This window comes from Cavia porcellus, unplaced genomic scaffold (assembly GCF_034190915.1).
Source record: "Cavia porcellus strain 051 isolate PalLab524CR breed Dunkin Hartley unplaced genomic scaffold, mCavPor4.1 scaffold_25, whole genome shotgun sequence".
Lineage (NCBI taxonomy): Eukaryota > Metazoa > Chordata > Mammalia > Rodentia > Caviidae > Cavia > Cavia porcellus.
The window spans coordinates 25,861,578-25,885,649 of NW_026947508.1; the positions used below are offsets into that span (position 1 = coordinate 25,861,578).

The 24,072-nt window shown below is 40.6% G+C and overlaps 1 protein-coding gene across 9 annotated transcripts in view; it reads right to left on the reverse strand.

The window, feature by feature from the left end:
• The window catches only part of Csmd2 (CUB and Sushi multiple domains 2), a 566,560-nt gene that overhangs the window by 29,956 nt on the left and 512,532 nt on the right, over positions 1-24,072 (reverse strand). For 4 of the 9 annotated variants that reach the window (XM_063236033.1, XM_063236032.1, XM_063236031.1 and 1 more), the window contains 6 exons: positions 19,580-19,765; positions 18,666-18,860; positions 17,501-17,674; positions 15,706-15,879; positions 10,942-11,115; positions 9,380-9,568 (listed from right to left, as the gene is read on the reverse strand). In XM_063236033.1, coding sequence (XP_063092103.1) covers positions 9,380-9,568; positions 10,942-11,115; positions 15,706-15,879; positions 17,501-17,674; positions 18,666-18,860; positions 19,580-19,765 — 1,092 coding nt within the window. Of the gene's footprint in view, positions 1-8,183; positions 9,231-9,379; positions 9,569-10,941; positions 11,116-15,705; positions 15,880-17,500; positions 17,675-18,665; positions 18,861-19,579; positions 19,766-24,072 lie in introns of those variants that run through there. The other 5 variants (XM_063236034.1, XM_063236035.1, XM_063236038.1 and 2 more) reach the window with 5 other exon arrangements.

The following is a 24,072-nucleotide window of genomic DNA, read 5'->3' on the forward strand; positions in this document are numbered from 1 at the left end:
TAAGAGATCTGCCATTCTAGGGCTGTCTTCACTGGCTGCAGTTCCAGAAGGAGGACGAATTAGAATCCTTTTCTAATTACAACTTACAGTTGCCTCATCAGTTGTCCCTGACTTGTCCCCTTCACTCTACAGGGTCTCTTTCCTGCAACATGGGAGTGTGACTGAAAACCACTGAAAAGATTTGGACACCAGGATTGAGATGTGCGGGTTAAGGCAGGGGAAAGCTGTCCTCATTGCTTGACTTGGCCTTCCCATTATTGTCACAGAGTGACCTTTGCATTTAGTCAGCACACATTTACTTCATGTGCATTACACGCCACACACTGTTGTATGTGTTTGTATGCATGGTATTGAGTCTCAGCAATGAGAAAAGTGACCAGGACTACATCATAGGAAGCCACTGGAGGTATATGATTTAGTTTACATTTTAACAAGATCACTCCAGCTTCTGTATGGAGAAAAGATGGGGCAACAAAGAGGGGATTGATGTAGTAGTTCAAAAGAAAGGGTAATGATTTTGATAAATTTCGGGGTCCTTGTATTCACAACATGTATCCAGAAAAGGCACAGATCAGGGCATGGATTCTGATCAACATAGGGATCAAAGGATAAAACCTGGCCTGGCCAGTGCTATTGGTGATGATAAAATTTTAGCAGGGTGCAGGGAATGGCATGACTAGGCCTTATGTGCTTTAACTTCTCATTATAGTCTTAATATGTGTTCAACACTCTCCCAATGCTCTTGTAGCTTATGTGCAAAGACTATCCTAACAGTTTCCTTCATCCAGGTGCAGCCTGATTCCCTTCTCTTTGAATAAGAGCTTACCTTGTGACTTGTGCTGCTTAATGGAACATGGTGAAAGTGACCTTGGGCTAGTTGCAATCTAAGAGGCTTAGCAATTTTTATCTTCATTTTTTCAAATACTATAGCTAACCATGTAAGGAAGCCTGGCTCAGACTACTAAACGGTAAAAAAAAAATTGTGTAGAGAAGGACCATGTAGAGAACAACCACAATATCCCACATAACAACCAGCACCTAGGATTTTGCATGTAATCAAAACTATCTTGGATCTTCTAGGCCCAGTGGAGCCACAGTATCGAATAAAATGTGGAGCAGAGATGACCTCTCTTCACTCAATTCTGCCTGAATTGGCAATCATAACCAATAAAATGGTTATTGCATTATGTTGGTATGTTTTGGGGTAATTTGTCACACAATAAACAACTGAAACGATGACTATGACATTGGAGATTTTGAGGGCAAGGGATCGTATACTGTAAAAGGGAAAAATATGGACTAGGTGACTGGAGGGCTGACAATGGTACTCTGTGTGCAGAGATGACCACCAGCATTTCTTCCCAGCACTGCATGCATGCCATTTGTCCTACTTCAAGAAGTAGGGTCTGTGATTTCTCCTCTTGAATGTGGGCTAGCCTTATACTATTTTGATTATGTGAATGTGATGCCATAATATATTGGGAATTCTTATCTCTGGCCTGAAGAGATCTGATGATTTCCTCTTTTGCTCTAGGAACCCAACCTTCAAGTGAAGAAGACCACACCATCCTGCTAGAGCAATTAACCACACAGATTAGCCACACAGAGCGGTGCCACATGGAGCACAACAGCCTCCTCTCACTTAACAGCCAACACCAAGGGACTGAATATAACAGTGAGGCCATCTTGGATCTTCCATTCCTAATTCAGCTCCATGGAGCCCAATGAACCATCCTCGCTGTGATGTTTAATTTTAATAAGTCAGTTTGACTGGACCAGAGGGGCCCAGATATTTGGTCAAACATTCTAGGTGTATTAGTGAGGGTGTTTAGGGGCAATATTAACACTTAAACAGGAAGACTGGGTAAAGCAGATTGCCTTTTCCAACGTGAGTGGGTCTCATTCAATCCTTCAAAGGCCTAAATAGAACACAAAGGCTGAGTAAAAGAGAATTTGTTCTCTGTAGCTGCCTGCCTTACAGTTTTGACACCAGTCTTCTGCTACCTTCAGACTTGGTCTTGTGCTGGAATATTGAAAACCCAATATTATATACTGTAAACCCAATACTGTATATTATAATCCACATATTGTAATCCTTTTTTCAGTTCACCTCATAATCTGGAAAGTTATGTTTGTAATTCCATAGAAATGTTATTGGAATTTCAGATAGTTAATTCCAATCTACCACCTTGAATGTAACCCACGTGAGAATAAAGACATTGAGATATATTCAAAGTTATAGGTAGCCAAGGGGTCCTTAGTCTCATCAAATGAGGATATATGGACAAAGGCCTTGATAATCATCAAAGCCTCTCCCAGACTTTATTATCTTGTGAAGAAGGGAGTGGTTTAAGGATAAGTGACAATAAGGATGACAGGAAAAGCATCTTTATAATATGCAGAGAGAATGATATGCAGAAGGATCAGTCTGCGTAACTCAGTTAGGGTAGAACTTGAATGGTTTTAGGAGGCTGTTGCTTCAGTTTCTGTAAACTTCTGTGCCCTGGGGAAGTCACAGCCTCTTATTTTGAGGCTTGTATTTAGCTGATATTCCTGGAGCTGAGTGGTTCTGCCACAGAGAGCACAATGCAAGGAAACAGGAAATTGTCTAGTTGGCTTCAAAGATTACATATCAGTACCTTAGCTAGCCTTATTTGCATCGGTTAGAGCCAATAGGAGGGAGAAGGGAAGGGCACAGCCAGCTCTGTACACATCAGTGTATGGAAATAAGACTCAATTTAACTAATGTCGCAGCAATTGTTCTGCATTCAAGGAGAAGTGCCCAGGTCATCTTCTACACTGGAACTTACAATATGGGATCTCCTGGGTCTTGGGCTATGCTATCCGCTTTTCTGAATGTCCAGTTTGCCAACTGGAGATTTTGGGACCTTCAGCTTCCATAATCATATGACTCAACTTCTTGTATCTCCTGGTTTTTATTTCCTGTGCTTCCTATTTGTCTGGAAAAACCCAGAATATATTTGCTAAGATCTACCTGACCACAAGAACTGTGAGCAAACAAAAAAATTTGCTATTTTCTTTTTTTGGGTTTGTTTGTTTTTTTTGTCTTTTTCATTTTTATCGGTACCAGGGATCGAACTCATGACCGCCTGCTTATAAGGCAGGTGCTTATGCCGCTGAGCTAAATCCCCAGCCCAAATTAGCTATTTTCAATCATTAAGTTTAATGATGGTTTGTTTCTTAGCGATTGATCACTAACTTAATGAATTTCAAGGATTATCCCACTTATTCTTTGCTAGTTTAAACATTTTTTTTGGTACCAAGCATTGAACTCAGAACTCAGTGCTTACCAGGCAGGCTCTGTGCCTCTGAGCTACGTCCCCAGCCCTATTCTACTTATTCTCAAGACAGCCTTACAGTGGGCACCATTTTTATCTCTATCTTACTGGTAAGAAGAATGAGGCATGGTGAGGATAAGTAAGTTGCAAAGGTCACAGTCCTAGTCAATGGTAGAATCCGTGTGACCATACACCCATGCAGTCCAGTGAACTCCCTTCTGCGATACCATTTTAATGCTATAAATTTTTTCTTCTGAAAGTCTCCAACCATAATTCAAATGATTCTATAATTGTTTAGTAGATGTTAGAACTTTCAGAAGTTGTCCATTTTAAACTCTAATAGTTTTTCAAATGCACTCTCTTTAATAGCATATATACACAAACACAGTAATAATCAGTGCATGGCTTAATGGATTTCTACAAAATGAGTACACTCATTACACTCAGCTAACTACCATCCTCGTTGGGAAACAGAATCTCTCAGAAGCCCCCTGTCACTGCCGTCTTACCTCTCCACAGTAAACTACTATTCAGCTTGCAGATCATTAGTTTTGCTCACTTCTGATTTTGAATTATACAAATGGAATTATACAGTACATATTTTACATTTGGCATTTTTTTCTCCATCAACATTCTATTTGTGAGAGTCATCTCTGCTATGTGAAGCTCTAATTTGTTTATTATCATTGCAATATAGAAAGGGTTGGCAAACTTTCTCTTAAGAGCCAAATAGTAAATATTTATGACCTATGCTTGTTTTCATTTTATGAAAACCATTTAAAAATGTGAAGGGCTCAGAGAAGATACAGGCTGAATTTGTCCCAAGGGCCGAGGTTTGTTGACATCTGATATATGGTATGTTATTTGTATCAGTTATCCATCACCATGTAACAACTCCAAAACTTAGACAACAATAAGCATTTGTTACTGTTCACAGTCTCGATGGGTCAAAAATTAGGGATAGCTTAGCTGGGTCGTTGTAGCTCAGGATCTCTCATGACATAGCCAGCATGTCTATTGTTATCTGAAGGTTTCCCCAGAGTGGCTGATCCAAGAAGAGACAGCAGAGGTGACAATGTCTCTTATAATGATTGTGGAAACCATATGTCTCCACTTCCACCATGGTCTGCTGGTCACATAGACCAGTCCTGGTCCAACAAAAGCAATGAATACAGGAGGCAGGGACCTTTGGGGCCATCTATTGTTTCATATTTTATTTATCCATTTCTTATTTATGAGCATTTGAGTTGTGTGTGCTTTTGGACTCTTATGAGTAATGCTGATATTCTGAGCATTTTCTAAAAAATTCATGAATATTTGTTCATTTCTACAGGCATACATATGTATATACTGATATTGGCTACTCCTCATGATTTGTGGAGAATATCTCACTTTTTCTTTTATGTTATGCTTATTTGGCTTTAAAATTTTTCTTTCAGGGATTTGTGGACAGTGTTACATTTATGGTACTACATAATAATCTCTGAAAAAAATTTACATAATGCTTGAATTGTTTGTTGTTGGTTTGATTTATGCTACCTGGGTATGTGTAAAATTAGCAGAGCGTACTCTATTGTTTTATTTTTGTTCTTGGGTTTTTTTCTTTTAAAGGAGGAAGAAGTCAACAATAGTAATGTTTGCAATAAGAGATAAAACAATGACATCTGGTTGCTGTGAATAAAGAAAAAGCAAAAGGTCATATGGCGGCAACAAGAGAAACAATTTATGTTCAGCATATATTTACATAAAAATCAAAGCAGTAGAGAACAAAGAGAATGTGAATAGCTAATGTATTTCTCAGTTTGTCAATCTAAAAACTTTTTAAATGTTTTTAATGCTCATGCTTATATTCAAATGAGTCCTCTCTGGGTAATTTCAGTAACTCACTGCTAAGTGTAAAATAAATTTAAATATGAATGTGAAAATAGACAACATAGGTACTTAGCAATCCAAATAATAATAGACTTTCTTGCTTTCCACAGAATGCAAATAAAACCGGACACTGAAAAAAAAAACCCTGTAATGTCATAATTAAGCCAAAACCAAAAATATAAGTCACCAGTTGGTTGGGCATGGGCTATGCTGGATCCTACAGCAAAAGAGAAAGGATCCCTATCCTGAGCCCTGAAGCTTAACTATGAGAGTTGTATTTGTGATACTCTTCCAAAGCTCATCAGCTGGGAGATGGCCTATGATAATAGCCTTAGATCATGCATTTTTATTGATCACAGCACATAGTTGAAGCAGTTTGTCTCCACCTGAAAGGAACACGATTTTCATTAACCAGCTTGACCTAGGATATGTAAAGTCCTTCACAATTTGCTGCAGTCTTATTCCCAGGTAGTTTGAAATTCTAAATGTGGAAATGTGTTTGATCCTTGAAAAAAATATGATAATCATGAAATATCAGTGACTGGTTTCACTGGAAATCACCTGGGCTCAAAAGAAAATATTCGTTAAAATTAAAAATTCTCATACATCAAAAGTTACTATCAAAAAAGTAAATATACAGCCTACACAATGGGAGAATATATTTACAAATCATGTAGCTGATCAGGTATTCAGTATACAAAAAGAACTGTTACAATTCAACAACACAAAGATAGACAATCTAATTAAAGAAAATAAAAGAATTTTAGACTTTTTTTCAAGAAGATATACAAAAGGCCAATAAGCATATAAAAAGATGCTCCTCATCACTAGGAGGAAAATGCAAATCAAAGCCGCAGTGGGCCTGCATGCATCCTGTTACCCTGTAGACTTGGGAGGCAAGATCTGAGCCCAACCTGGGCAACTTAGCAAGACCCTGTTTCAGAATGAAAAATAAAAAAGGGCTAGGGGTGTCGGTTAGTGAAAAGGCCATGGGTTTAACCCCCAAGTACTTAAAAAAGATCAAAATGAAACACACACCACCAAATCGCCCCCAAACAGGAGATACTAGTTCATACCCACTAAGATGCCGACAGTGAACAAAACAGAAGTGGGTATGTGAAGAATCTAGAATTTTCATGTACTGCTGGTGAGAATGAACACGCACTGATCAGAATATATGATACGTGCTTAAATTTTAAATCATTACAGTAAAAGACATACTGCCATTAATTGCTCTCAAAATGCTCTCCTGGTCTTCAAACACACTTTTCCCATTGCTCTTGCCAGTTTCTGAAGAAGTTCCGAAGTCCTCTTTGGTGAGTGTCTTTATCAGGTCTGATAAAGACTACAGTGAGTTACGCTGCCAAGTGCCGTCCACCGGGAAGGCAGGCTTGCAGAAACAGTACGGTGTGTGGCATCTGTGACTTCTGGCTCCTCCTTGAAGTCAAAATGATCATGAAAGGTGGGCATTTGGAATCCATTCAGGACATTAAGGCAGCCACATCAGTGCAACTAAAGATACTTATGAGAGAGGATTTCTAGAGCTGTTTCAGAAAGTGGCAGGAATGAGGGGATAAGAGTGTTCAAATCAAATGGGAGTGTTTGGAGGGGTGTTAATGGCAATATGGTTTTTACTGTCATAGGTTGTTTTTTTGGTACCAGGAACTGAACTCATGACCCTGTGCTTGCCAGGCGGGTGCTTACGCCAGTGAGCTAAATCCCCAGTCCCAACTTCTGTAAGTTTTTAAAAAAGTTATACAGACACCATATTTTTCAATTATACCTCATAGATTGTGCAACCATTTTGGAACAGTTTAGCATTTTCTCAAAAAGTTGAGTCTGGAGTTACCATTTGACTCGGCAATTTCACCCCTGCGTTTATACCAAAGAGAAAGGAAACATGTTCACACAAAAATGTATACACAAATGCTTATGGCCTTGTTCAAAACAACCCCAAAGTGGAAATGTACTAGCCAAAAAGCAGAAATGTTCAAGGTCTGACGAACAAATAAAATGTGGTATATCCTTATAATGCAATAGTGTTTGGCCATCAAAAGGAATGAAATATTGATACATGCTAAAGCATAGACAAGCTTTGAAAATTATGCAAAATGGATGAAGCAGACACAAAAAAGCCACACAAATAATTCCATTTATATGAAATATCCAGAGTAGGTAAATCTATAAAGACAAGAAGTAGATGGGGTTGCCAGGGGACAGGGTGAGGGTGGAGAACAGCAGGTGACTGCTAAAGGAGGGTGTTCTGAGGTGATGAAATGATTTAGAATAACATGGGGTGATGGCCGCACAACTTCTTATGAATATACTGAAATTATATAAATTATATGCGAAAGTCAGTGCTATGAAATGGAATCATTTATGTCCTATCCAACTAAAATGGAATTAAGAAGTCACAATTCCACCACATACAACTGCTCAAATATTGTCTCATGAACCCAGTGAAAATTTTCAAGGACCTAACCATCCTTCCAGATTACAAATCCTACCCAGCAACTACTGACATGCCAGTCACAATTACCAGCTCTTGTAAGATGCTGCCAGTGCCAATGAATGGCCAAAACAACTTGCATAACCTCCAGACATGCCAGAGGTCACCCTAATCTGTGTGGCCCAAACTGCAATGCTACGTTTTTTGCATTATTTCCAAATTGGCTTTTAGCATGGGGGTTCATCTGTATTTCCCTTAAACTGACATAATCTTTGAAAGAGTGAATTGTATTTCACTAAAGAAAAGAAAAAAATGCAAGTGCATTAAATGCTCCTTTAAAAGATAAGATATAGGGGTTGGGGGTTTAGCTCAGTGGTGTAAGTGTCTGCTTGGCAAATGGGAGGTTGTGAGTTTGATCCCCAGCACCAGAAACAAACAAACAAACAAAAAAAAAAAAAAAAAGAAGATAGATTTGAAAAAAATCAAAATTTATGTATTTTACATATATAACAGTTAAAAGAAAAACAACCAGAAAACCTATCTTTTTACTAAAGAAACTGGCTGTAAGTTATATTAATAGAATTATATTAGTTAAATCAACATCAATATTAACATCAGATAAATTAAGCTTTGAGGAAAAAAGTTCATACAAAGAAGGTTGTTTTATTACGACAAATGCTTTATTTTGCTAGAAGAGGCAATAACTTGAAGCCACCAGGGTTTCTGGATCTTAACTGGCACCACTATTTAAGCACCAGACAACTTGTTGGTCACATGTAGGGAGGGATGGCCAGGTCAAGACCCTTGAGCAAGGGAAATATGGGCCGCAGGCATCTTTACCAGCATCCTATTATGCCAAGAGTCACAGGGCTTGTAGGCTTGTAATGAAGCCGCTCGCACTGAAGCTGGCAGAATGAACACGGCACACCAAAGACAGGTGCCCTGGTGCATGGCTGAGACTCTGTCGCCACTGGTCTCTCTGAAGTGGGGTGGGGAGAGAGCACTTCCCAGGATTCCCCGTCAGCCACGAGGAGAGAGCGCGACCAAGGCCTACAATCAGGTGTCAGGATCCTGAGTGCGTTTCCTTCTTTCCTTTTATTTTCACGCTGTCCCTGCAAATTTCTCTAGCAATTATTAATGCAGTTATCACTTCCTGAGTAGTATCCTCTGTGTAACAGGTAGTAATCTAGCACTTCCTGTAGATTTCCCATTTCATGGTCTATCTAATAACCTTGTGGAATAGGTATTGTTATCATTTTCATAGATGAAGAAACGGCAGCTCTGGGAGGGTAGCAAACTTTCTCTGTATCACACAGCTTGTTAGTGGGTGAGGCTGGAGTTTATATCCAAGTATGTGTTCCTGCAAGGGACTGGAGTCTCTACTCAGTCCTCGAAAGGGAAGGAGTTCGGTTGCTCTCTGAATAGGTAAAATGAGGATGCCGTAAAGGGAGCCATTTCAGAAGGACAGGCTCCTGAAGGCTGCAGAGGCTGGGGGCAGTACTGGGAAGAAGAAATGGCCTTTCACCAGGAAGAGTGCATATGAACTGGAATAGCAGTGAAGTCAGTGGGGGTTCAAGAAGGGTCTTGCTAGCTAGGAGCAGCCAGGGCACCTGTCATGGTGATACAGCATGCTTGCACATATACCCGCACACACATGCATGCACGTATACACACAGACACACATGCATGCACGCACAGAGGGAGGATCATTCTTTGACATGGATCACCCAACAGTCACTTCCAATCGACATCTACTTACAGAGACATTGGGGCCGGGGCCGGTCCCAGGTGCCATCTCCCTGGCAGCTGAGCACAGGGGTGCCCAGAAGATAGAAGCCGTGGTTGCACTGGTAGGACACAGTGGTGCCAAAGCTGAACCTGTGTGGGCCACTGGCGTGGACTTGGCGGATGCTGTTCTCTTGGTGCCCGGGATCTGTACAGTTGATGACTGCAATTGAATAGGACAGTCAGAGGCCAAAAGCTGAGTATGAGAGAATTCAGAAGTCCAAATAGGCACATGTTTCCAGCACAGCAAGATTTCCAGCTCTAAGCCCTGCAATGAAGCAGATCCTGCCTGGGACAATGGATTGCTCCTGAGGCTGCTGAGTGTCTACCCAACCTTGGTTACCAGGTCACATCCCAGTGGGAAATCACATTTTTAGGGAAGCCTGCCCCTACTCCTGGACTGGCTCACCCCTCCCAGCGACGCTGTGCACACACATCTCTTTCTGGCTTTACAAGCCAGGGCTGTGATTTGTCTCAAAACATGTGTCCTTGAAGGCATGACTCTGACCTGGTCCCACTGAAAATCTCATCCATTGGAAAAATGAGGCACCTGAGCTAACTTGAACAGCAGGAGGGCTCTTTTGGAAACTTTTTTTTCACTTTTATGAGTATTTTAGGGAGACATTAATATCCTGGAGGATGAAATTGACTTTGAAATGTTAAAATATTTCTAAGAGTTTTACTAAAAATCAGAGTGTAATTTTAGGATAATGACAGTATTATTCATAACCCATAATATGTGCATTTGCTTTCAAAACACTACATCCATTATCCTACCTGAGTCTCTTACTAATAAAATGAGGTGGGCAGAGAAGATATTTTTTTCCCTCTTGGATAAGGATTTAAGGTATAAAGTACTTTTACCTTTGATGAATCTGTCTGAGGCTTCACTGCATTTGCTGTAAAAATCCTTCTAATGCTTTGCAAACCACTTCCTAAATAGTTAAAATGGGGCCTCAATATCCTCTGTCCAGTTTGCTTGAGTTTTTAAAATTTCTTCTCTATATGTCTTGTCCCCATTCTTACCCCTTCATCTCCACCCTGAGATGCCTCTGTGTTTTCATTTTTTATTCCATCTCTGTTGCTATAAATTTTTTTCATCAAGAAAAAAGGAACCACAGCATGCATTTTGCAACAACAAAGCAAGACCAAGTTGTTGCTCTTGACCTCAACAACAGCAACAGAAATGATAGTACGTTTAGATTTCTTATTTATGTGAGAAAAATAAATTTTTGTTTGTATAAAAGAGAAAGGGGCTTTCAGATGATGATGGATGATAAATTATTTCTTTTATGAAATGCAAACAAGAAAACTTGAAAGATGAAACTGAGTTTCACTTTCCTATATATCCAAATGATAAAATTTTACATAGGTGTATCTAGGGCTTGAGAAAGTTCTCTACTGTGACCCTTCTCTGCCCCAAGTCTTCCCTGAGTTACAGTAGCTTCTGGATTGCATTCTCTGGCTTTTTTCCTGGGGTACAGAATCATAGATGGTGATGCAGTGAGGAGGGGAGGGAAAGCAAGGGCGACTCACTTCTGCAAGTGGGCAGCGTGTCACTCCACTGCCCGCTGGCCAGGCATTGGGACCTAGCAGCCCCTTCAGCCACATACCCAGGGTTGCAAACAAACTTGACCACGTCGTTGAGGTTAAACTGGCTGCCTTGAGTGAGACCATTGATGGGGTTGCCTGGGTGTCCACAAGTAATTGCTGTAACCAAGACAGAAGACAGGTAAGCCCTCCACCATCCCACCGTCCTCAAAATTCACTCTCTCCTTCCTTGCTATGACATCTGAACTGGGTCTTAGGGTGAGGAGGACTTTGCCATGTCAGGGGGGGGGGCGGGAAAGTGAGGATAAGCTTGATAGAGTCTGCAAAGCTACTGAAATCATGTACAAAGTATTGGCATATGCAGCCCATTCGGGGTGGGGGGGATTTGTCACTTTTTCCAGGTTAGCCCATGTTTTCCATGACACCTTCCCCTAAGATTAAAAACTATCTACCCAAAGTGAGAGAAAAGTGGTCAGAATTACAACCTTTGAGGAATGTCACCTTTTCAAGGATAGCTAGACAAAAAAAGCCTGCAAAAGAAGTTGAGGAGGTCAGGAAAGTCATACAGCAAAAGCTCAGCAGGAGGAGTGGCATCACAGAAGCCGAGGAGAGAATGCAAGACATAGCAGATACCCTAGACAGGTCCTGTAAGATAAGGACCGAGAACAATCCATCAGATCCAGTAGGCTCACTGGTAGCCTGGAAGTATCCTGTCAGGCTGGGACTCACGCTATCTGCTTCTCACACATTCCCAGGTCACAGGCCAGTTCAAGGAGTGGCAGGAGCAGGAGCCACTGTTGCCACTGGGAGCCATCTCCTGTCCTTAACGTTAATTCCTTACTGCTATCTCCGTCTTGAGCTTGCTGTCTGTGTGACAGCTTTGACTGCCACATACTCAGTTCCTGCCCTGCAGCTCCTGGGCAATGGGGTCCCAAGGACTCTGCACCACGGCCCAGGACTGGGGCTTCTCTCTTGTTCGCTGGGAGGTTCTTTTGGCTAGAGCAGAGAAGTGGTGGGGTTCACCTCAGACTGCAGTGGCTTTTGCTAAAGAGGGAAGAAGTGGAAACAACTAGAGAGAGGGAGTTTTCTAAGAAACATGGCCCCGTGATGACTAATTTATGAGTCAACATTGCTGGGCCATGACTATTTACCAAGAATGTAGACAGAGTTTGCAGAGTATCTTTGAAAAACAGGTGAAAATGAGAAATAGATGGTGGAGAATAGGAGAGACATAGTAGAGCAAAGGTGGAAAAGAGCTCGAAAGTGAAGCATCCAGGTAATACTGGACACTTTGAATTTACGTGTGATGGCACTAATACAGCATCTAGCACGGAGCGATACTTATATAAATACTTGTTCTTATAATTTGCCTTCCTTTTCCGGTGAATACTGAACTCCATGTGCTCTAGAAAAGAATGGGGTATGGCACAGGAAGTCCTGGATTCTGTGATGACAAGGTGGCAGCATCACCACCCTGCCACCGTCATATTGTCACCATGCCACCTGAAGCAGCAGCATTCCAACCTTTCACATGTATTAATTCATTTAATGCTTGCATTAGTCCCTGATGCACCTGCTTTTCAAAGATGACAAGACCAGGACTGAGTGAGGGAAGCTACCTTGTCACCAGTCACATAGCCACATGGTACCTGGCGGTGGAGCTGGGGTGGATACCAGGTAGTTGAGGCCCACACCTGAGTGGCTGACTCTCTATTTACAGCCTGGTGACATGACCCATGCCTGAAATGGAGTGTTCGTAGGCTGAGCAAACATTGTCCTCTAAGACACCAACATTCCTAATGTCTCTTTATGTACACTCAGTATCTGTGTCCTGAAGTCATTTACATTTACCTCTTCTAGCAGAAACTAACATGTTTTGTTTAGATACATGTGGAAGAGTCGATATAGATGAATCTTTCTCTGTGAACTTAATACAAAGAAGTCAGTAAGACTACCTTTCATCCATTCCTTATAGAGCAAGCTTCATTATTTTATTGCAATATATGAAGATGAAGAAGTAAAAGTAAAATCCTGCTTTGTACAAAATTAAGAACAAACCTCTGCTTTTCACATGAAAATTCACATTAGAGAACTTTCGAAAATGAAGAATTTTAAAAATTATTTCCAAATAGCTGATGATGGTGGCCACCTAAATCCTCCTCAAACTCAAATTAACAAGAACAAGTCAAAAGACAGAAAACCCAGTCTTGCAGCACAGCTATAAAATAGGGAATGTTCTCAGCCTTAGGTTAGATACAGATAGAAGCAAAGCATAATCCCAGGTACAGTGGGCCAGAACCAGTATTTAAAACTATCACTCTTTCAGAAATGAAAGAAGACCGTATCTGTAATTCAAAGACCCACAGAATACCTTGGGAAATTATCTTGGAACAGTCAACTCTGAAGCGTAACTTAGTAAAAATAATTAGATTTGAAGGAGAAAGAAAAAAATAATCAAGACCTCTGGAAAACCACCATATAATTACATAAAAATAAAACTAAATGAATATTAAACTCAGATCCCTAGAAACAGTACAATGGTGGTTACCAGTGGTAGAGAAGTGGGGGACAGGGAAGACAATGATCAAAAGGACCAAAGTTGCAATTGTATAGCATGAGTAAATCTAGAGATTTAGTATACCACAAAACAACGATAGCTCATGATACTGTATTACTCTGAACTGAAAAAGTCTGAAGAGAGTAAATTTCAGGCATTTTTAATGTATTCACCTAAAGGTAAGCATGTGTGAAGATGGGTATGTCAATTTGCTTCCCTGTAGTAAATATGTCAGTATGCATACATACAAACCACAACCTGTTGTGCAGGTTGACCACGTACAACAGAAAAATTAATATGCAAGATGCCCCCCTGCAAAAGAAGTAAAACGCAGAGCAAAATAACAATATAACAGTGGGGAAACATTTTTTAAGAAAGTCAAAGCAATAATTGGTGAACAAGGATTTGACGTCTAATTCATCTGTATTTTAAATTTTAAGGTACAGAACAATTTTAAATATGCAAGCAATGGGAAAAATTATGCAAAAGATCTTACTAAAGAATCTATTACAGACTGAGCTTGACCCTATTGAGAGTTACTAGAAAGGGACTGGGGATTTAGCTCAGTGGCACAGCATCTGCCTGGTGAGCACAAGGTCATGAGTTTGATTCCCAGAACCTCCGCCCCACAAAAAAAGTTCATGAGTTTTTGATATACTGAATTATGAATCCAGCAATAAAGGTAAAATCTCTGTGTGTTGGGCAGAATCATAATATTTAAACACTATAATAAATGTTTCATGTCCTGATAAAGTAGAAATAATTCAACTAAAAATGAAAGGGGGAGAGATGAAAGAAATGTGGAATAAGCTCATTAATTATTGCATAACCAATATATCAAAAGCCAAAGAATGCTACTAAAATTGATAAACTGTACAATACAATGCTTAATAAGACAACAAGGGTCTAATGGTATTAAATGTTCCAAGTATAAAAGTAAGCACCAGAACAGAAATCCAAAGTTTCTTACTGTCAGAAAAAATTTTTAAATAAGCAAAGAAAACACACTATACAAAGATATAGCATAGATATAACATTTTAGATTCAGTTTTTTTTTTTTTTTTTTTAAATCGGTACCAGGGATCGAACTCACGACTGCCTGCTTGCAAGGGAGGTGCTTATGCGCTGAGCTAAATCCCCAGCCCCAACATTTTAAACATAGTAAGTACATAAAACATGACAGAATTTAAGGCCAACATATTGACATATGTGAATGAGTTTAACCTACCAAAAGGAAAATTTTCAAGTTGGCTCACCAGGCAAGGCGAAACTTACTGTGTACAGAATAGTTCCACTTAAAGAGATTCGTCCCTCATTAAATGGATAATCAAAGGTATACCAGGAAAAAGGGTAAAAGTAGGAGCTGTAAGCCTAATATCCAGTAAAGTGAAATTCAAGTTAAAAAATATTAACAATTATGAAAAAGACATTTTAGAGGCTAAAACCACACTTTGCCATGGAGATACAATAGTTATAAATACCTAGACCTCAAACAACATAGTCACTACTACATAGTGACATATGTGTCACAAACTACAGAAAATACAAGGAAAGTTGGAAACACACTAATAATAGGAATCTTTCATAATGAAATAGGCCAAGTGGGGAAAAAATAAGAATCCAGAGGACAAAAACAATATATCTTATGAATATATATATATATATATATATATATATATAAATATATATATATATATATATAAAGAGAGAGACAGAGAGTTGTACATAATACCCTTTTTCTTAAGTGAATGTGGAGCTTTCTCAATAATTGATAAAATATTAGGTCACAAAGAAAGCATCAATAAATTTGATGATGTAGACAGATTATATACTACGCTATAAAATTAGAAACACACAATAAAAGCAAAAGATCCTTTTACCTAAAGATTTAAAAAAATCTTTCTACTAAAAATCTAGTAGAAAGGGAAATTAATGCCAAAATTACAGAATTTCTAATAAACAAAGTCTCCATTCAAAAGCTGGAAAATGAACAAGAAGTCAACCAAAAGAAATTTCAAAGACAAACACAGGTATAACGAATGAATGATAGACTGAAAAACAATAGATGTAATGATTATATCTTTGAAAAAACCCCCAAACTTTCAAAACTTCTAGCTAACCTAGCAAGAGAAAAAGGGAGAAGGTCCATGCTGAGGCTGAGCCCATAGCTAGGGAGGGGCTGACATACTTACGCACACAGAAAGGGGTCTTGCCCGACCAGTGATGGTCCTGCTGGCAGATGCGCACGGACATGCCAATGAGGCGGAAGCCGGCGTTGCACTGGTACACCACGCTGCCCCGGTAGTTGTAGTTCTCCCCGTTGATATGTCCATTGACGATGGGTTCCGGAGTCCCACAGTGTCCAGCTTTGGTGACGGGGTGGGGGAAGACAGCAAGTCAAAGAGAAGCTTCCAGAATGGAAGTCGTGCTTGACTGGGGGGACGATGGAGGGACAAGGAGTGGTGGGGAAAAGGACAAGGTACACAGCCACCCTGCGTCTTATTCCTCTCTCCCTTAGGGTAGTAATCTAGGAGTGACTTCTAGCCGTGGCAGGAATGGGGATGAGGCCTTGACAATGCCCAGTACCATGGTATATCTCAAACGGCCATTCATTTCTGAGATTTAATTTCTGTGTCGTACATAAACAGGGCTTGTCACTGTTGCCTGCTTCTGGCTTTGCTATGATTTGGATAAATCCTCCAGAGCCCTACGTGTTGGAGGTTTGGCTCCAGCAGAGCAAGAAGGTGGTAAAATCTTCTGTGCTGGGGCCAAGCCAGAGAAACTTAGGTCATGGTGACCTTGAAGGGAATATAGGGACTCCGTCTTTTCAATTTCTTTTTTTTTTTTGCTTCCTGACCACAAGGTGAGCAGTCTTCTCCCCTTCATTGCCACTATGATATTCTGTCTTGCAGAGGATCAAAGATCAGAGGGTCAAGGGACCATGACCTGAAACCTCTAAAACCATGAGCTAAAATATACCGCTCCCTTTAATAAGCTGATTATATCTCAGATATTTTGTTAGACTATAACAGAGGAACTGTCCTCTTCCTTTTACCAACTGGCATCTATTAATTAAGATTGTCAAAGCCTAGATGTGCTGAAAACAATCCTGTAAAACAGGTGGTTGGGCAGAATTCACCTTTCCTGATTAAGCGGTTCCTAGGTGAGTGATTTTTATTAGGTAAGGTTCAGAAAGAATGTTGGCTCCTTCACCAGTTTCTTTGGTTCAGTGTGGAGATAACCAGTGACTCTGTCATTGACAGGGGGCGGACACAGACAGAGTGACACTGTTCATCCATGACAGATCACCCACTTTGTCCGGGTGTGTTTGTGTGGTTGAGATCATTTTTTGGAAGTGAAGAGTCCCAGAAAGGAAAGAACATAGAAGGCTCATGCAGGGAATGGTCAAGCTATGGAAGAAAGGAACATTTTTGCCTTTTGTACATCAGGTGGCTTTTACAACTTTTCTCATTTTTTTAGTATGTATAAATGTGTATATACACACGAACATTCCTTGTGTAATTTATACACATATACATATATTTTAAAAATACTTTGCTAATATGAAATATTGTTTGTTTCTAAGATGACAATATGTAACCTATTAACTAGTGATTTCTTATTGTATATTTTTTTCTTGAAATTCTGTATTACTTGTACCCTTTTACTGTTTTGCTTTTTTATTTCCTTTTTTTCTCTTTAAATTAAAAAAAATTTAGGTATGTTATAGGAATGTGTCTCTAAAAGGTAGAGGCTGGAGCTATCTCATCATGCCAGGGCCAGCGAGGAGCTGTTTTCTGAGCAACCCCTCAGAGGCCTGTCTCATCAGCTTTGAAGTTCTTCTCATTCTTCTGGGTGTGCCAACAGAAGCAAGTTCAAGGCTTTACTTGGGGAAGATGCCCAATAGTTGGTGCTCAGAGTGCACCTTTTTGGCGGGAGATAAATGGTATTGTGAAAGGCGGGAGGCAGCCCTGGGAAGCCACTTACCCAGGCAGTGGATCTCCGAGCCACTCCAGAGCCCATTGGCCAGGCACTCACGCACCCTGGAGCCCACCAGCGTGTACCCAGAATTGCAGGAGAAGATGGCAGTGGCCCCGTAGACAGAAAGCGTTCCGATGCGGTGCCCGCTGGGAGGCGTGGGGAGCTCTCCACAGGAGATGACTAAAGGGATGACCAAGTGCTCAGTAAGTGACACCAAGAGAGGGAAATGTGCTGCCTCTGATGGTCAAGGATGATGACAAAGTAAATTTTGTTTAAACAAAACAACTCATGACCAGCGTGTGGGGAGTGACACTGACTTGTGTGATGTGACACCTCAACAGCAGGTGTCCCCAGCAGCACCAGAGGAACTGTTGAAATGCTGGGTTTTACTTCAGAGGTACAACCCTCAGTCTCTGGAGACAGAGCCCAAGTATGTGTATTTTTATTAGTTTTTAAAATTCCTCAGGTGGTTGGGGAGGAAGAGATGGCAGATCTCAGTCTCCCTGTCTTCATGCTCCTTCTCAACAGAGCACTGCTGCTGGCTTCTGGCTGATATATGAGGTGAGACCCCATTACCCAGGCTGCACAGCAGTGAGGTGGCTCCATACCTGTGACCTGCCTCACTGTGCGTATATTCCACTGTACAGTCCATGGACCTTCCTCCCTTTCGGTGGTGGTCCTAAGAGGGCTCCCTAATTAACCTCTGTCTCAGACTTTGAAACTACATTAGAGAATCAAAGAAAACAAATTCCCAATGGAGAAGGACAGCCACACCAGCCTAAGTGGTGCTCTTACTCTTCCTATAAACACCCCTTGTCACATGCCACACCATCATTGCTTCCCTCTCTCTCTCTCTCTCTCTCTTCTGAAGGCTATAAATTCTGTGCAGGCAGGAGCCACCATTTTTACTTACACATCTCCACAATATCTGGCATATAGTAGGGGCCTAATGAACACTGGTTAATGAAATAGTGCATGTGTACCTGAACTGCTTAGTAAAAGGAAGATTTTAATAAGATGCTAATAAATTCAGAGGAGCAGAGATTTTCCTAGTTTCTGATTTAAGGTGTTTCCAAAACAAAGCATTCTGGGGTCCCTGGAGATACCCATCTCCCTATCCCTGATTCACCCTTTATGTGAGATCATACATAAAGTTCCCATGGGGGCTTACTTTGGCAGGTAGGCATAGAGTCCCCAAGGCTCCATCGGCCATTGGCCTGACAGCGGATGACCCTTTGACCAGTGTAGTAGTAGCCAGGGTCACAGATGAGCATCAGCTGGGCCTGGTACTGGTATTGGGTCTCAAAGATTAGCCTCCACCGGCCATGCTCCACACTGATGCTGCTGATGTCAGGACAGGTCACAGCTGGAGAAACAAGGAGTGGGGAAGATGGTAAATTCATTATAGAAGGCACTGCAGGAGTCCAGAGATGGACACGGAAAGACTTAATATAGTCATGATGAACCCAAGACTCTTTGGTCCCTTGGCAGGTCTGCTAAATGAACGATGTGGGTTGCGGGGGGATGTGGCAAACCAAGATGGTGAACCAAAAAAAGAGGGAGTGGTACTCAGTCAATGTTGATTATTGGATGTAGGACTATATGCTTCATTTGGCCAGACATTTATTTTTCAAGATAAGTCAGAAACCTGGATTTTTATTTAAAATTTCTTCACTTTAAAATATTGAGAAGCAAATGAAAAAATATTTTATAAAGCATAGGACAGGCCGAACAAAAACTGAGGCTAATAGTTTTGGACTAAATGTGGTCCATTAGGCTACCACTTTTATAACTGGCCGGAACACTGTCATTTCAGAGTTTCATGACCAAGAGGTAGTCATGCATGTTTTCTGAAAGCTTCTCCATCTAAAAGGGAGTGGACCATGTCATTCCTAGCTTCTATGGTAATTACCAAATGAGAACCCAAACTGGTACATGCCAACCACAACCTTCTCCAACATCTCCAACACCCATATACATTTCCCTCAATCCCATGGCTGGGCTTTTAGCTCCATCCTTGCAGGAATATTTTCAGCTGTTTACTCAGGCCTTCCTTATGCCCGCCTCCACTGCCCAAGCACTCACGGACACACTGTGGGGGAACGTTGTGATTGCTCCACAGGCCTGTATCCAGACACTCCGTGGTGGCCTCAGCATCTGCCTGGAGGTGATAGCCTTCACTGCAGCTGTACACAGCCTTGGTCCCCACGGTATACTCCTTGCCAAACACCATTCCATTTTTGGGGGCATCAGGAACACCACAAGAAAGAGCTAGCAAAGGAGAAATCATGTCACGAGCATTTCTGGTTTAAGATTGTGTTATGAGAACACATTTTTTTTTTTTTTTTTTTTTGTCTTTTTTACCGGTACCAGGAATTGAACTCACGACCGCCTGCTTGCAAGGCAGGTGCTTATGCCGCTGAGCTAAATCCCCAGCCCCTATGAGAACACATTTTGATCTCTCTTCTTCACCTAAGGCCCTATAATATTACAGTAAAAACAGGGGGAAAATCCTCATAATAAAAAGGAAAAAGGGAGCACCATCTGCAGAGGCTTCAGAAAAGGTCATTTGGAAGATGGAGTAAAGATGAGTGTGGGCTGAGAGCGTAAATGGAACTAAAAGGCTGTAGCTCAAAATATATGAGAAAGAGCCTCAGGGTGAGATCAATTTGCTTCCATTCTAGCCCATAAATACAGGGTAGAGGCATTCAAGCATCAACTTTCCAAACTAAATAAAAAGCCACCATGGAACTTAAGATGTGGGGAGAGAACTACCTTGAAAAAAACTAGAGCTGTTAAGGTGGGTGCTGACACCCTAGAAGAAAGCTCCCGATCTTACAGTTGAAGCCTAAAGACTTAAATCTCCCACCCCAAAGCCTGCCCCTCTGCATGATTATCCCTGCCACACAGAGAGTTTAGCTTGTTATTCATGGGATGAGCCTAGTGGGCAAAGAAACTTCACAGAAAAACAACAAAGAATCTATCTTTTACCTCTGGCTACAAAAAACAAACTAGCCTTTACTTTTTAGATGTGAACAATCAAAGATCACTAAGCATGTAAAGAAAACATGTCAATGTGATAAGCAAACATAAGATTAAAAATAGGGGAGACAAGTCCCCTTAGGAAATAGTTAATTCAGGAAACAGAAGGTATATGATCTTTGAACTTTAGTAGTATTTTGAAGTCGAGGTGATATATGGTATTTGCAAAAAATGAAAAGAGTACTTTGAAAGCATCACAACAAAAAGAAGACAAAAAGGAACTCTTTCAAATTAAAAATATGTTGTTAAATATGCATCAAAAAGAAAGGTTGATGATTAGAAAGCAAAGGAAACTTTCCAGAATGTAGATCAAAAAGACAAGAGACTGACAATAAAAGGATTGAAAACAAAGGATCACTCTAGAAGGTTCAACAGCCCACTGTTCAGTGCTCCAGAAATGGAGAACAGAGAAGGGAGATGGGATGGAATTATTGTAAATGAAAATTTCCCAGAGCTAAAGAAAGACATAAATCTTTTCTTTTGTTTTCTTTCCTTTTTTTCTTTTCTTCGTTCTTTCATTTCTTTCTTCTCTCTCTCTCTCTCTCTCTCTCTCTCTCTCTCTCTCTCTCTCTCTCTGTTTTTCTGATATCAGGAAGAAAACTCAGGACCTCATGTTTGCCTGGCAGGCCCTGTGCCCCTGAGCTATATCACCAGCCCCCACAAGTCTTCTTAGATACAATGCCAGAAGATTTCAGGAACCTAGAGCAGCATAAAGATTTTTGCAAATTCCCAGACACAGGAAGGATGTGACACTACTGTGAAGGGATGAGAAGCAGACTGACATCAGACTTCCCCTCGGTGCCACTGAGTGTTTGAAGAACACGGGGAAAAAACTTTAAACTTCTGAATTTATAACTCTAGAGTTTTATCTGGTCAATCTACCAAGCATGTACACAGCCTTGGTGAGGACAAAAATTATGATTTTCAGAAATTTATGGGCTCAGAAAAGTTTACATCTTGTGAATCTTTCCTGCGAAGTTTGAGGTTATTCTCCATGCAAAAGAAGATAGAAATGAAGAAATGACAAGATACAGGATATAAAAAGTGATACATTAATTTAGGGGTACACATTAATTTCTTTCAAAGATCATACAGTCTACTCTTACCTAAGTAATGTACATTCCTTCTATAAACATAAAAAGAATAGCTTTGGCCATGTTGCCACATTTATTTCTCTGAAAGAAATTATGTACAAACTGTTTTCACTGTCTGATAGCTCAGAAACTGTTATGGATGGTAGATTAATCAAAATCAAAGTACCTGCTACTGTCCCTCATACATTATCCTGTAACAACTAGTTCAGAGCTCAGAATTCCCTCACTTGGAGACGGAATAAGCTCGCATAAAGGAAAATCCCATTGATACTAACAATGATGCTACTAGATGCTACTAGAATTTCCAAAACCAAGAAGAGGTATTAGGCTAGGGTTCCATTATGATGTGAAGTTGACTGTTCAGGGGGAGAGAACTAGAATACCAACAAGGAAGAAGGATTCAAAGGCTGGATGTGGGATTACAACAGAAGGATTTGGAATTCAGAAGAAATAGGAAAAACATACATGGACATTCTTCTTATGCCCGAACAACAAATGTTGAGCCAAATAGATATTAGGTCAGCCAAACTTGTATCAGATCAACTAACTACCCTTCCTTGAATATTTCGGGAAGAATACCAGGTCCCCACTGATGTCCTGCATGGAGAGTCAATTCAGAGAAAGTGAGTGAAGGGGTGGCCAATGCCACTTCATATGGCTCTGGCCTGTCCCAGCTTTTGTGGATAGCAGGGAGGACAGATGATAACCTGACACCGGAGAGACCACAAGCCTGGGTCTCAAGATCTCCATGCCAAACCATAGTTCCCATCCCTGAGGTAATAAAGACACTGCTATGAGTAGGAGAGGAGGAGATGGAAGCTCAAAATATTTGGGATGGAATGAGATCTCTGTGGCAGACAATGCAGTATGAGAGAATGGACTGGAGGAAGAATGGGGAGCGGGGAAGTTATGGTTGGGAAACAGCAATAGAGAATGGGAAGAATGCTAGGCCCTTCCTGACCATGTGGGAAAAGGTGTTAAGCGATCGAAAGCCTCCACATCACGGCACACAGGCTCTCAGGAGAGCTACTGTGTCCTTGAGGAGAAAGTGAAGAGAGCCTCTGGGTAGTGGAGGAGGAAATGAGGAGACACTTATAGATGGTGAGTGAGCTGGGTGCTTGCTGGCGATGGAACTCGGATACCAGAGGAGGCAGAAGGAATGGCTAAGAGGGCCTCAGAAGAAGCTCATGGTAGTGGGCATGTAGAATAGTATGGGGACAGGTGGCCAGAGGCCTGCAGGGCTTAATTTTGTGTAGTGATATAAGATCACATAGGCAGGAGGTTTCTCACTGGGGCTCTGGAAAGATGACTTCTCCACATTGATAGAGACATGGAAATTGAAGCCAAATTGCTATTTGTGGATGGTCAGTTCGCTGTGATCTTTGCTTAGGGCTTATAATAGAGTATTCACAACATGTTGTTTTGGTTCTTTGTGGAAGTGTGGGCACAGGCCAGGAGGTTGTGAAGATGAGAGATTATAGATGTCATTAAAGCTATTAATGTCATTAAAGCCCTGGGAACCAAAGGAAAACAAAGTCAAACAGCAAAGTAATTTTCTCTTTTTGCTCATATAACCAGCCAAGTTTATTCTTTTTAAACATAGTACATAATGCTAAGACTACGGGACAGAAGACAATTTTCACGTACCAGTGGGTAGAAGTATAAATGAGACAACATTTTGAGATGGCAGTAAGCATCAAAAAGGCTGTAAATTTTGCATATGTTGTGATTCAACACTCTCATGTCTGAGAATTTATTTTAAGGAACTAAATATGTTTCTAAGCATAAAAATATACTTTACAGTATCACAAAATATAGACATCCAAATTACTAACAGTAGGTTGATAATTTGAACAAATGCCATAATACCATGCAACTACTGCAAATAATGACAAGGAATTAGATTTAATTAGATGAAAGATGTCAACAAAATATTAAGAATTCTATATACTGAGTATCCATTTTTGTATAGAAGACCAAAAGAAATATGCTGAAATGTTAATGGCAGTGATCTCATGTGACAGGATTACAGATCATATTTACTTTTTTTCTTTTGCATTATCTATAATCATAGCTATCTTTTTTTTTCAGATTTCTAGCCTGAATGCATATTGCTTTGCTATTTTTTTTTTTTTTTTGGTCTTTTTCCTTTTTATCGGTACTGGGGTTTGAACTCACAACTGCCTGCTTGCAAGGCAGGTGCTTATGCCGCTGAGCTAAATCCCCAGCCCATGAATGCATATTGCTTTAAGGAAAAAAAACACTCATAAATTATTAAAGGCAATGCATGCAAACTGAGTGGTACAGTTCAAGTGTTTAATCACTTCATGTGCTGTGGAGCCCAAGCCCTCCTTTTCTTCTGGGAAGCTTCCCTAGCTGTCCATGAGAGGTCCCTTCTTCTCTTTGGGCTCCATAAGTGTTTATACATCTGACATGGCACTT